At 38.5% G+C, this 13,933-nt stretch overlaps 2 protein-coding genes across 2 annotated transcripts; both read right to left on the reverse strand.

Annotated features, from left to right (window-relative positions):
- Nucleotides 1-148: 148 nt before the first annotated feature.
- LOC101294958 lies at nt 149-4,624 on the reverse strand. Its single transcript, XM_004302453.1, has 8 exons — nt 4,244-4,624; nt 3,010-3,157; nt 2,328-2,478; nt 2,111-2,236; nt 1,931-2,011; nt 1,589-1,781; nt 1,234-1,504; nt 149-690 (listed from the first exon to the last, which is right to left on the reverse strand). The coding sequence occupies exons 1-8, from the start codon at nt 4,439-4,441 to the stop codon at nt 440-442; spliced, it is 1,419 nt and encodes a 472-aa protein (XP_004302501.1). The 5' UTR covers nt 4,442-4,624; the 3' UTR covers nt 149-439.
- Nucleotides 4,625-7,167: 2,543 nt separating this feature from the next.
- Nucleotides 7,168-13,376, reverse strand: LOC101291553 (mediator of RNA polymerase II transcription subunit 33B-like). Its single transcript, XM_004305013.1, has 11 exons — nt 13,177-13,376; nt 12,894-13,004; nt 12,080-12,433; nt 11,661-11,898; nt 10,882-11,263; nt 10,482-10,692; nt 10,269-10,383; nt 10,037-10,195; nt 9,263-9,923; nt 8,868-9,074; nt 7,168-8,261 (listed from the first exon to the last, which is right to left on the reverse strand). Exons 1-11 carry the CDS (start codon nt 13,374-13,376, stop codon nt 7,168-7,170), a joined length of 3,732 nt encoding a protein of 1,243 aa, XP_004305061.1.
- Between the last annotated feature and the right edge of the window lie 557 nt (nt 13,377-13,933).

Raw genomic sequence — 13,933 nt, forward strand, 5'->3', positions numbered from 1 at the left:
CAAATGATAAATGCCGCTTGTTTGTTTGATGCAAACTGAGGTACTTTGCCCGGTTACATTGCAAATCTTCTTGATGAACTACTAGAACTTCATCATCCCCTGCTCGTCCAAATAAATCAACCATTTTTCACTATTTGTCTAGTTAAAGTTTTGAGACAGATGATATCACGAGTTCTTGCAAGATTCTTGGATACTCGCAACAAAAGCACTTGAGTTGAACATTGAGCAAGCAGCCTGTATTACGAAAGAGAAGACATACATCCACAAGACCAGAACCCTAGATTGACAATTCAGAATCATATAATGTTACAAGGCAAGGGATCTAAAGGTATACAGGGAGCTTGAAGATTTCCCACATGCAGGCACTAAACTTCTATAATAAACTATTTCCCTAAACAGCAGCTTCATATCCCCAAAAGGCCAAGTAAAGATCTGACCTTCAGTTTGACCACACATGAACAAGACCATGCCTGTTTCCAGTATATATCTCATTGCGCTCTTCATCATAGAAAAGGGCAGTTATGTCTTCCAAGGCCTCAGCAACAGTGCTCCTCACCACAGATGAGTTTATCTGTTTTCTTGAGGTGCTAGAACTGCTGCTACACTCATCAACCTTGGGACCGGCATTGCTAGCATTTATTTTGGCTAGGCACTTTCCGGTTAAGATATTGCTCACATGAATAGAACCAGCTGCATCAAAGACCATATGTTAGATACATCCGTATAAGTTATAACATCAAGCTTATTCATCAAAAGCCAATAGATCAACGACATATGCCTTGCCTCTTAGAAGAGATTGGAACATTCAAAGATAGATAGCATCTACAACTTGTGATGCCTGAGAATGGCTATGATTAACTTCTGGTCTATCAGTGTGTGTGTACAAAAAGATGCACTCAAGCAGATGTGTAGGGTAAACAGGCACTTTTAACAATGATACACCGCACTTCTATGCCATTTGAGAAAACTAAATGTACTTGCCGATTTCAGGTTTCACCTAATAATGTGTATATGTCAAAAGCAAGAATGACAGCAAAGAGAACAAAACTAACGCTGTCCTGACTCCAACAAATTTGATGTGAACCAATGTTAAAGTTCACATCAAAATTCCATTATACTAGTCAGAACTACAGAAACTAAGATGATAACTGACTGTGTCAAGGCAGTTGTTCCGAGTCCAAATAACTATGCAACCTGTAGTTATATAATCTAAAAGCAACTGAAAAGTATTACCATTTGGTTCCGACCAATGGTCATCAGAATCAGCCTTGCAGTACGATATGATCAAATCTTGATCACTTGTTATATAAATGTTATTGGTATTGCAGTCAGGATGCCACAACAAGTGATCCTCGAATGAAGTTACAAGTTCTCCACGAAAGTTCCAGACAGCTACAGTCCTATTTCTGAATGTCAGAAATAGCTGGTTCTCATACAGAAAGATAAATGCTGATGGAGTCATGAACTCGGCTCTGTTAACTTCCATCTGCTCCGCATTTCGCACCTAATAATAAATTATAAGTTATTTTCACATTCATGAATAATCAGGTGGCAAGAGAATTTCCGCTAAAGGCTATGGTTCACTTACATCAAGAATCTGAAGATTCTCATTTTCTTGCTTAACGAGAAGCTTTTCGTTGAATTGTTCTATGAAATCCACCTTCTTGTTTCGATGAAGCAGATGATTGAAGTCTTTGAGAACTGTGCCGTCTTCTATTGACAGAATCTTCAATGGAACATGGCTACTAGCTCTATTGTAAATCAGTAGCATGATACCTGGACTGTTACAAACAATATAAATATGGGTAAAGTGAATACAGAAATCCTAAGAGCATAGGCAACAGACATTTATATGCAACCATTAGGAGCTAACTTCCGAAGCGAAGAATAAGTATTTTAAAAAAGACATTTGGAGGTGGGAGAGAGATACCTGATCTTGATTTCTTGTACATTTTTGTCTGATATAGAGTAAAGCATGGTATAATTTTTAAGGTCAAACACCTTATATATACTGGCCCAAGACCAAAAACCAAAAGCAAAATGTGTTAGTGTCCAAATGGAGTTGATGATCGTATATTTGAACAACAGAACATGACAAATGAAAATATACCTATCTTGTGCAGAGTATGTTAAGACCTTGCCATTAACATCATCAAACTCTACAAACCCAGGCCACTTCAAGGACTCGGACTCAAAAAGAGCAAAACCAGCATCTGGCTGGCCCCTCCTTATATACCTATAAATAATAGACAATAGCTGAATAAAATATAGATAACATGTGGAGGAATTGAAAAAACCAAGCATATATATTAGATAAGACTACCCACTCAATCCTTGTAGATCTGCATTTCAAAGAGCTGAAGTTGTCCGAAGCATAGACTGAAACTGTGATGAGCGAATCATTGTTCTTGTTATAGAACAAGCTTCGGATGACTTCATCAGGACTAACATTTAAGAAACAGATCCTCTGATTTGTATCTGCAGTAAGTATAGCCAACAAAAGATATAAGTAATAACACAAAATGTAGGCCTGATTAAAAAAAAAATTGTTCTTTGATTAACTGAATTATGTTTACATTCCACTTTCGCACCACAACTGAGATGTTACAGTTGGTTCTTGCCTAAAAAGATTATTTCATATATATCAATTTGTCCCTGATCCTGCCTCTACTTTTCTGGTCAATTTAGATGATGTTCAATGTTCTGCCACTTAAGTTTTGTATCTCTTCCTCCAACTGTAGGATTAATCATTAAATGAATGCCTGCCAAAAGACTGACTGATTTAACTGGAATAATGGTTACTTTGGAAGATGCACAGAGACACACATATGAGTATACAGATATCTTGATGTAACTCCAATAAAACGGGTACATGCCAGGAAACCAGCCATGTTCAAAGTCTATTGGCTCATTCAAATTTGGCCCTGGATCATGTACAACTTCATCATATACAGATATAATACTCCGCATTTGTTATAACATTGATCACAGGATAGTTAGGCAGGTTACCTCTGCTAAAAGCTGCACATACACCAGAGTGTGCAAGAGCGAAGACTATGTCACGTGCTGCAACTATCTCAATGACCTTTGTCCTCTTCAACAAAAAAGGCAATTTGGGGGTCGAATGACCCTTGGGATCATGAGTATCATATTCCTCCTGAAGCAGAATGAATTAAAAGATGTCAGAAAAAAGAAATCAGCACGACATTCATGGCATCCCATTGATTACGAATAACAAACAAAGCTAGACTATCCCGAATATCAACTTTACTGTTTTGACCATAAACAGAAAGACATTGAGTCATGATTTAATCTTTCAATACTCCGTAAAACACGGAACAATTAATGATAATAATTTCCCACAGGATCCTGAATGAAGAAACCTTAGTAGAATGTATAATCACAAGATCTTCAGTGCCAACTTGAGCAGGATCTAAAAGAGCCCCTAGGTAACGAAACTGTATATAAACTAGGGTGATAACCATAACTACTGTGTCAGAAACAGAAAATCAAAACATTTCCAAAACTTTCAAGATACAGGACACGTGAAAGCAAGTTTTACCCTAAAGCAGAAAATAATTTCCTTAATTCACAGCATAACATTGATCGGATTCCTTGATTATATTTGTCAGGTAAAGCTAAGGATCATCATGAATGACAAATTTAGTTTTTGATCATAACAGGAAAACTGAAAAAGGCCGAGTCATAATTTGAGCATCTAATGCTCCATAATAAACGGAATACTGGATTAAAAATTGTCTTTAATACAATGTTTTCCCATAGTTAAGACTTGAGAGCAACTTTAGTAGGTTGTGAAAAAGACCACAGGGTCTTCTTCAAGTCCAGCTTCACCATTACCTAGAGGACACAAACCCTAGGTAACAAAACAGTATATAAATCAGGGTGATCACCATGACAGCCGTGTCTGAAACAGCAAACCAAACAACACTCTATTCAAAACAGCTTTCAAGCTGCAGGGTGTTCAGCCAAAGCAAACTTTACCCTAAAGCCGAATTCAAAATTTTTCATGCACAATGAACAATAGATAAAACTAAAACACAGCTAGCTCAATGGTTTACAGTTCTTTACTCCAAATCTCCAATCATACCAATTCGATAATAATTATCACAATGAGGCCCAGGAACCCTAGAGTGAAAATTGAAGGTAAATAATTGAAATTGAGCCGAATTTCTCAACTGGGTAAAAGTAAAATAGTGAAATTGAGATGAAGAAACAAACAAACCATCAAGTGCATGTTGCGGAATCTCTCTTGGGCATTGCTCATCCCAAAAGCTCGATCACGCTTGGAAGAAATCTCACGCCTCTGAAGCTTCTTAACGCTGTTGACGAACCCATCCCCGGCGGCCCTCTTCTTCTTCGCCAACACTCGCCGGCCGGAGCACGGCCGAGGACTCGCCGATATCCTCCTCCCCACTTCCATTCTCAACTCTCCGATTTCATACAACCCCAAACAAAGAAAAAAAACTAAAACCCTTTTGAGATCAGAGCAAGGGCCCCAAAACCCAGAATCGGGAGACGATTCCAACTGTGATTTTGGGGTTGAAATTTGTAAGGAGAAGAAGAAAAGAGTAGTGTTCTCTTGGGAGAAAGAGAGAGAGAGAGAGAGAGAGAGAGAGAAATTGGTGTATATAAAATTACTGGGAATAGAAAATGATATATGATGAATGGAATGAAATATTTTATATATAAAGAGGTGAAAAGCTAGGAATGGTAATAATATATATCGGGTTCAGAGTCCAGATACATAATGTTTTGATTAATTAAATTTCTATTTGTAATTTCATGAATTTTTTTGAAATTGACCCGCCAATCCGCCATTGCCAACTCAAAAATTTCCACTCATATATTTCCGTTGGTACTTTCTTTTGTCATTTTGAATACAAGAAGGTATATAATGGAAATAGTGTGGGATGGTGGTGTTGATGAAGTTTAGATCAATAAAGGTTTTGGTGAAAGAACTAGATAGAGAGTTGGAGACTGTCAGTTCAAGAATCGTGTAAACAGTATAGGAATTATAGAGTAATTTGTGATGGAATAGTTGTAATGACACGATAATCTTGTGTTGGTATGGTGATCTATTGATTTATAAGAAGTCATATTGAGTTAATATGTAGAGTTGTTTTGTTCGGATTATGCTCATCTTATTAGTAATACTCATATGATATAGCTGCAGTATTGTAGCTTGTAACAGTTGTAATTGTCAGTGTGGTGGTGTCAGTTGTAATTGTCAGTATTATTTGTGAGTTTTACACTTTTGCTCAATGAAATTAGCGACTAAACACTTAATTCATTGTTATATGGAAAACAATAAACACAATTACTTATTTCTGGCTATTTGTGGCTTTACTATGGTAGTCTGTAAAACTAACAAATTTCCTCTTTTGTTCTAATCTTCAGACACTCAAAATTTTGTTTTCCTAAACAATACATCTCCCTTCAGTAAAAATATATAACTGATATATCACCAAGTCATCAGTCTTGTTTTTCCACATTACTTAGACAAATAAAGGTACACATTATGGAGCTGCATGTAAACCCTTATTTGCTTCTAAAACAAATTTCGAAAAATAAATTCCAACTCCTCCCATCCCAAACACGAAACCCTAAGTACAGTGAGTGAGCTTAATCCCATGGCCATATGGCAAATTTCTCTCTTTAATTACTCTCAAATGCACACACCATGGAGGATATCAAAATGGAACTCAAGGAGCAAGTTAAGAATCGAAGTTGGAAATGAAACGATGAAAATGAAAGCCAGCCTGAGTTTTATATAAGAGAGATTCATGCATGTTGGTTGCTAAGTTCACATGAGCAAACTATCATTTCTAACGAGCAACAAGAGCACATCATCAGTTAATTGTCATGATTGAGGAACTATGCATGGCAAATGCATTAGTTCAGCAACTGATCTGATCCCTTACGTTTTCTCTAATTTTGCACTTCTCAATTTCCAATTAATCGCATACTGCTCCATTACTCTTAGCTTTTATCTTCCTTTGTTATACTGAAGTATATCATATATTCGACCTCAAGTTATTGGCAGCATTGGACATTGTTCATTGTTGGATTGAAACTGTTATCCTATGTAGACAGTTTTGAGGTTAGATAGTGTTATTGTTTGTACGCAAAGAAGGATACTATCTTTCGATGAATTCTTTGTTTACTTTTATGATTAAGTTAAGATCATACGTACTTCCAGGCAACATCGTTATATTACTAAATCATAATATAAATTTCACAATTGCTTATTAGATGCTGCTTTTTTAATTAAACAACCGAAAAATGGCCAAAGCTTGGCTACCATAAGGACTTGAATTTCTAGGTTAGTACATAGTGTATGATAATTAGCTCCTTTTCATTTCTATATTCAATAGATTGTTGACTTCTATTCTCATAATAAACAACCCAGTTTTGTTTATCATTACAAGAGTAAAAAATACAATACTAGTTCAACAAACTTTTCTGTTGAGCTCTAAACATAAATTTCCAACTCCTCCCATCCCAAACATATGCAGCGCACTCCCCCAATTGATATCAACTTAATTCACCCACACTCGTACTTTCCATCTCTCTCTCTATCTCACTCGGACAATTGTAGATCTTAGCAAGTTAACAAGCGCATGAAAATATCAGGATGAGAGTGAGCTAGTGAGTTATATATGAGAGCTTCAATGCTTCATACATGTTTAGCTGCTCAATTAACATCTCTTACAACAGCCCATTTGACTGACATGATCGTCTTTATAGGAAACAAGCATGGGAACTACATGTGTCCTAGCACCTATCTGATCCTTCAACCTTATACAGAATTTTCACACAAAATGGTCTTCCCTGTGATTCATTTTCCAATGGACTTACCAAATCATGAAAATATTTGCCATTCTATGAACTCATGAAGCAAACCAAAAGGAAAATAAGCATGTAAATAGTCGAAGGCTAAGTTACACTGCAGTCAGATTACTGGTTTCCAAATTCCTTTGTTAGCTGGTTCTACCATTCCTGAGTATCTAAGCTATACTGCCTGTAACATCAAGATAGCAGGCAAACAAACCATCCACAACTAACGACACATCTTTCTACCCTATCCCTCATTCAATTAAAACCACTAAAGTCTACATCTTAAAGTAATAAGTTTGAACTCAAAATTCAGTTCAATGCATTTACCAGTTCTGCAGCGGACCCTATGGCAGAAGCACCACCTCTTTCAAGAAGAGAAAGGGCCAACTCACATTCATGCCACCCCCATAATCCACCGGCCAATTTCCTCAGTGTCTCCACCTTCACATCTTTAATCCATGTTGGAGCAAACTTTACCATTAATCCCACCAGACAAGAAACATAAGATTTCCATGTAGCAGGATCACAACCAAGTGATATGTTTCCCTCTAAAACCCCTGCCAGAAAGTCCATATGAATTCCAATAATGCTGGCTCTTCTAGAGATTGCCCATGCTGGCAGCTTGTCTGCAAAGCCCCATTCTATTGAACCAACCAGAATCACCAGATATGCCATCACGTACCCCTCCATCACACGCGATACAGAACTTGCCTGGCCGAGCTTCTCTTCCTTTGGTGAGAGTAACCAGGTTGGAATGGTTTCATGGTACAATTCTTGGACCAGCCCGACACCACCTGCAACACATAAGAGACATGCACCAAGTGTTGCTGCCTCCTTTGCCTTAGAAATAGCCAGAGACAGTGATGCTTGGGTAGAATTCAAGCGAGCGGAGTCTGTGCTTGCCCATTTAGAGGCTAATTTCAAAGCATACTCTGCTACAAGCTCTACAATCACAGTATTAACATATTGGACAACCAGTATTGTCCTGCAAGAGCGAAGGTATAGAAACCCAGGTGCTACAGAAGGACGGGCACTACAGCCTGTGATAGTATAGCCCAAAAGACCACTCACGCTGCTTTCGCTGGACAACAAAGAGGTTGATGTGTGGTGGGATCCAAAAAAGGAGGAAAAGCAACTTCTTAGGAGCTGGGCAACAGCATCTTTGTTTTGTTTAAATACAGAGCGAGAACATGATACCACAATGAAATGATGCCAGCGGCGTACCTTCTGAGCCCACAAACAGCCAACAATAGGCATGCTAGGCCAAGGGCAACCTGATGCACAGTTCTCCAAGGCTAGCCCAGCAACAGCATGAATGTATTCAACACTCCTCTCAAGTTTAAAAGTAATGGTCAAACTCACAAGAACAGCTAGCGGAAGGGGAAGCATTACAGTTGAAATCTCTGCAAGGCAGCAACAAGTTTTTAAGACATTCTTAAGTTAAAATTACATAATGAACATTCAACCAATCATAATGATAACTGGTAATTGACAGAACACTAGCACACATAGATACATACACACACACGAATGCGTATTAACATCTATACTAACAAGAAGTTGACAGTTGAAAGTTGAAAGTTGAAACATAATCTCCCTAAAATCCTCACTACTGGAGAATATTAATTCTCAAATTGCTTTCCCTTCCTCCCTCAAAAATGAATTTACGTGTGAGGCACAGAGTATCTTTTATACATATATTTAAGAATTTTACTCAAATATGACACAAAAGAACTCAATAAGTTCATTATACTTTTCAGGCATCACCGAGCGCTAGGCTTTAGGAGTGTGTATAGATTATCTAAACATTTAATCAGCTGTTAAGTTTTAGATACTTAGAGCTTTAAAAAAAAACATTTTTACTTTTCATTTTCTTCTCTAACTGTATGACTTGAACATACTCGTGACATGCGTGCGTGCAGCTAGAACTATAGGATAAAATTGTCCGGAGAATCCTAGCTATAATATGAAGACAAATAGAATAGATTGAAATGAAATGGTAGTACTACCAGTGAAACAGCTTGGAACACTGACACCAACAGACTCAAGTATTTCTTTTATTTCAGACTCGACTGATTTGAGAATCACTGCTGGACTAGGCCAATCTGTTCCATTCATAGGGACTGGTTTCCATATACCACGAGTGACTTCTGCAGAGAAGTAACTGATAATAGTAGCAAGAGAAGCAGGTAGAAATTCAACTAGGTCTCTCAAGCCTGCAAGCATTTAATTTGAAGGCCCATGAGAAGAAATTGATGAATAAAACCGAAAAGAAGTTAAGTTCAAAACGATACAGAACCAGAAGTTTCTTAAGTACCACTAGGATGGATGAACAATCTATAAGAGAGAAAGAACAAATAATGAGAATGGACCAAGTGTAGTAGCAAGATGGCATCCAACTAACCAGTGGTTAAGTCCCGAGATGAAAGCCTGCCATGGGCACACGCAGTTAAAATAGCCTCAAGAACAAAAGGAATGGCTTCCAACACATTCCATGCAGGAAGCATCGGTCTCTGATTCACATCCTCCCCAACATCAGCAGGGGAGCCACTAAAGCTGCCGCTTGATAGTGCAGGAGAATTACTTGATGGGGCTCCAGTTCTAGTCATTTTCCAGTAGATCATACTCAAAATTTTATTAGCAACTTCATGAACAGGATTTCCACTGGAGAGACCAGAAAGTGTTGAAGCTACACAAGATTTGTTTTGACTGTACCAGGCTTTTAGTTTTGGATATGAATCAATGTACATTGGTTTTTCAGATGCTGATTCATATTGATGAGCACTGTTGTTTGTATCATTCCAGGCAGAGGCAACATGGCTATTGCGCAATATCAAAAGATACTCCAAAGTCAGCTCACCTCCTACAGCTCCTCCTCTCTCTGCAACGTATTGCTCAAGAGGTGGTCTATAGAATTTCCATAGACGAAGAAGGAAAAGAAATGCCAGAGAAAAAACCATGTGAATGGAGGACTCATCATCCATGCTTGACTTGTTATTTGATGAAGGCTTAAGTGACCCAAGGTCCTCACATAGTGGAATTAAAGAGCCTGCCACCTGGGGGACCTGTAATATACAAAAGATTTTTGAATGCAGAAGAATATCAACCAAAATCATATATTCCTTAACAGAAACTTTAAGGCGGTACCATAGATACAGCATGGAATTAATTCACTCACCACACCATGCAATGAAAGTACATGAACTGTATCAATAGTGGAAGCTCCAAAAAGGATAGCACTCAGCATTGACATATGATCAATTAAGTGACTCGGTCCAGTATAATTGGGAGGTACAGGAGGAGAAAGAAGCTTAACCATAAAGTGCACCACATGTTCCTGAAATAACCATTGTAGATGTAAGAGGTCATAGAATATGAGAATAGCCAGTATTACTAAATAATTGTTCAACCTGAATGTTCCATCCACTTCTTAGGGATGCACCACACAGGATCTTTGCAGCTGCTGACTTCTCCTCTTGTGACCCATTTAGTGCAATATGATATAACTTCTCAATCTCTTCCAAACTTGAACAGGAGATAAAAGAAAGAAAGAAAACTTATCAGCTAAATTCAGCTAAGATTAGCTAGTCTTGCAATTGAAATTCAGATATTATGCATAATACCTTGAAGCTGGGGTCATCATAAGAGTGTTTATAAGGGAATCCCTCAACGGTGCTCCTTCCATGAATGTTGACCATGGGGACTTTTGAACCGGCGCTGTACTTGATGGTGAGATCATGGATGCAGACACATATCCAGGCCAAAAATATGCTGATGTGTCAATTAAATTTCTTGCAATGCAAGCTTCCACAATAAGGTGCCTCATGTCACCACCTGAAAGCAGAAGTTAATTAATTGCAAACCTATGACAGAAAGCACCCCAAGCAAATTGATTAGACGGTAAACAGATCCATGTGTATATGCTTCTTCTTCTTTTAATGAGACTCTCTGAAATCAAATGGATAGATCAAAATCATAATGTGTGGTGAGAACACAAGTAGACAGAACATTTCCAAAATATACCTGCTGTTATACAAGTATTACCACAGCTGCCTCCACCTGATGCATCCTTTTCATTGTTGGAATTATGTATAAAGCGAGCTGCTTTTGTTGCTGCACTATTTGCTGAATCAGAGACTGATGAAGGAGGGCATAGGAGGCCAGAGAAGTTCCCAAGGATTTTTAGAGAAGAAATTAGTCCATGTTTCCTTGAGGTACTTGCTTTGCTATTCATTTCATGTCCATCTCCATTTTCCACATTCCTGGAAGCTGTATCTTTAAGAGATGAGGAATTCAAGTTGGCCTCGTCCTCCAAAACGTTAGCAATTGCCAAGGGGACAATAGACAAAAGGACACAGAGACGTGACTCAAGATGTGGTATAGGGCCCTCAAGGGGATCACGTTCCTGAAAACAAATATCAAAGATGAAAGTAAATATGTATTTAGTTTTCTCTTCCTTGTTAAAGATATTTCAAATGGACTAGTCTCAACTCGTTGCACTAGCCGAAGAGCTGAGAGCCAGAGTGCTAGGAAGGTTTCTTGCCAGCTAGCCTGGTTAATTACTTGGAGCATCAAAATTCCTTCTGCAGTTAGGTCAGTGGAGTTAGGGATTCATTTGATATGAGAGATTTCTTAAAAGCTTGTTTTGCATACCTTTACAATCAAACATGCAGAAATTAAAATTATATTAGATATTCATATGAGACTTTTCAAGAGGATTTACCTGCAAGTATATTAATAGCTGATTTAATAGAAAGCTGTTTTCCATCCATTGCATTCTCCATGTATATATCTAAAGGCACCCAACAAGTAGAAGGACCATATCCAGAATTACAGTGGAATGTTGGCTTCTGAGATCCAATATCAAGAAGCACTCCAACGAGTTGGCGCTTATTCAACTGGTATTCAAAGCCAGAGACTCTCTGTATATTGCCTGACAATCTTGCCAATAGTTGCACTGGAGAATTCAAATCTGAGGATGGCAGTTGACGAGCTTCAAGAAACAGTAACCTCTGCAGGAGGCCATTGAACTTTTCAGGCCTATGAATACCATTCAATCACAAAACAATATGCTATCAGTCTCAGAGTGCAGCACTTACTACAGTATGAAGTTATGTGTGTTGCCACAGCAATGCAACATATTTATAATACGATTCTCACGCAAATGTGGTTAATCATAAAACAGACAAAGAATGGAAGTCATCAAGAATGGAAAACATACATATTCAAGTGAACAAGGCGAAGCAGAACCATAGCTTTTCTGCTTTCTGTTAGGTTTCCCAGCACCTCCATGGCCAAAAAAGAATTCATTGTCGTAATCCTCTCCTGATGTTCGTTACTTCTAAAATTCTCATTTCTTATAGAATCTGTCTCACCATCATGGTCGCTTGAACCTCCAAAAGCTAATCTTGGTCTCTTTCGAGATGTCATCTTCAAACCCCAATCATCCAAGGTGCTATCAACCAAGCTGATTATGGTACTCAAAAAGAACAAGACCAGTGCATGTCCATACTCCACAACAGGAACCTTGTATGTCTCAGAAAGTTGAAGAGCTAGATTAACCGATTTTGCTATCCTGCAACGTAGAAAAGCAAAGGCCCTTGAGCAATTCATTGAATAGATTTAAGTGCAAAACCAATGCTAGCAATGTATACATTCCTTTAGCACTGCATTTCGGCTCTCGTTATGAAACAAGACTAAACCATTACACTAATCATGGAATCTCATCAACTAAGTTTGTAAATCTAACAGCAAAACTGCAAAAATACTACAGCGTATCATTCAATTGATTGAATGCATAACCCATGCCAGCATTCTAAAGATCGAAACTTTTCCACTGAGTACTTCAGCAATTCATTCAATGCAAAACCCATGCTAGCAATGCCTGAATTCCTTCTGCAAGCATTTCAACTAATGCTAAGAACCAACACTATACCCACATGCACCAAAGATGAAAACTTCCAATTGAGACCATACCACATTTAATAATCACAACTAAAGACTCAAACTTTTGCAAAGGAAATTAGCAAACTCACTTTTGTTTGGGCCCATCTCCAGCAATTGAACCAAATGAAAATGCATACCGCCGCAAAAGCTCAAGAAACAGCCTATAAGCTTCTGGCTGAGATCGCCGTTGAGGAATCACCCTGTAAAATATAGAGAATGTATAATTAAGCACAAATTGCACAAGAAGAAATGGAAGACTAATATATACATGATATTTTTATATAGAGAGAGAGAGGTGTGAACCTGGAAGAGAGGAGAGAGAGGACATGAAGAGGAGAGAGGAGACCAGAGGAGAGACAAAAGTCGATAAACTTCCAGAGACAAGGCTTGTTGTGCCGGAAACAGAGTTGGGTCACGACAACCTCCGCCAACTCAATGCTGGGCGCTGCCTCCACACATTGGCCCAATTCCATGGCCCAAATCACCGGACTCTCCTCCTTTTCCTTCCCCTTCGCCTCCGCCGCCGTCACCAGCTCCACCACCCGCCTCTCCAATTCGACCATACTCCCCATTGTGGGCCCCCACAGTCCCTAGTTCCCAACTCTACAGAAAAAAACACACAATTTCAATGTGAACAAAGTTTGTTGTGATATGTGACTCTTATTTGTTTTGGTAACGCAAAAGCAGTGGGGAGCACCAACCAGGCCTACTCTGTAACTCTCTCACTCACTCTCCATTCAATTCAAACGGTTGGATTTTGGTATGAAAGATGTGACAGTGTTTACCGGTCAACACCGCCATTGTTGCTTACAATAGAAGTTGGACCACTTTGCTGCTGCACCCTGGGACCTAACTACTATGCTAACCATAAATGTGTAGATAACTAGATATATGGCTCAACTACTATCAAAAATTTGAGCAAAAGCTTCATCATGGATGACGGAAGATCTTGATCAGGTGTTGTGTTCTGCGGCTGTAATTTGCTTCTATATTATGATGTGGATTGTGCTCAAAATTGCCTTATCTATCGTACAATGAAAAAGTATCACTAAAAAGTTCGCAACAAACTACAGTACTGCTCAGGCCATATAAGCTAGCCCTAGTGCTAAGTACATTACCATGAACAAAT

The sequence above is a fragment of the Fragaria vesca genome, linkage group LG6, assembly GCF_000184155.1.
Source record: "Fragaria vesca subsp. vesca linkage group LG6, FraVesHawaii_1.0, whole genome shotgun sequence".
NCBI classification, from domain to species: domain Eukaryota; kingdom Viridiplantae; phylum Streptophyta; class Magnoliopsida; order Rosales; family Rosaceae; genus Fragaria; species Fragaria vesca.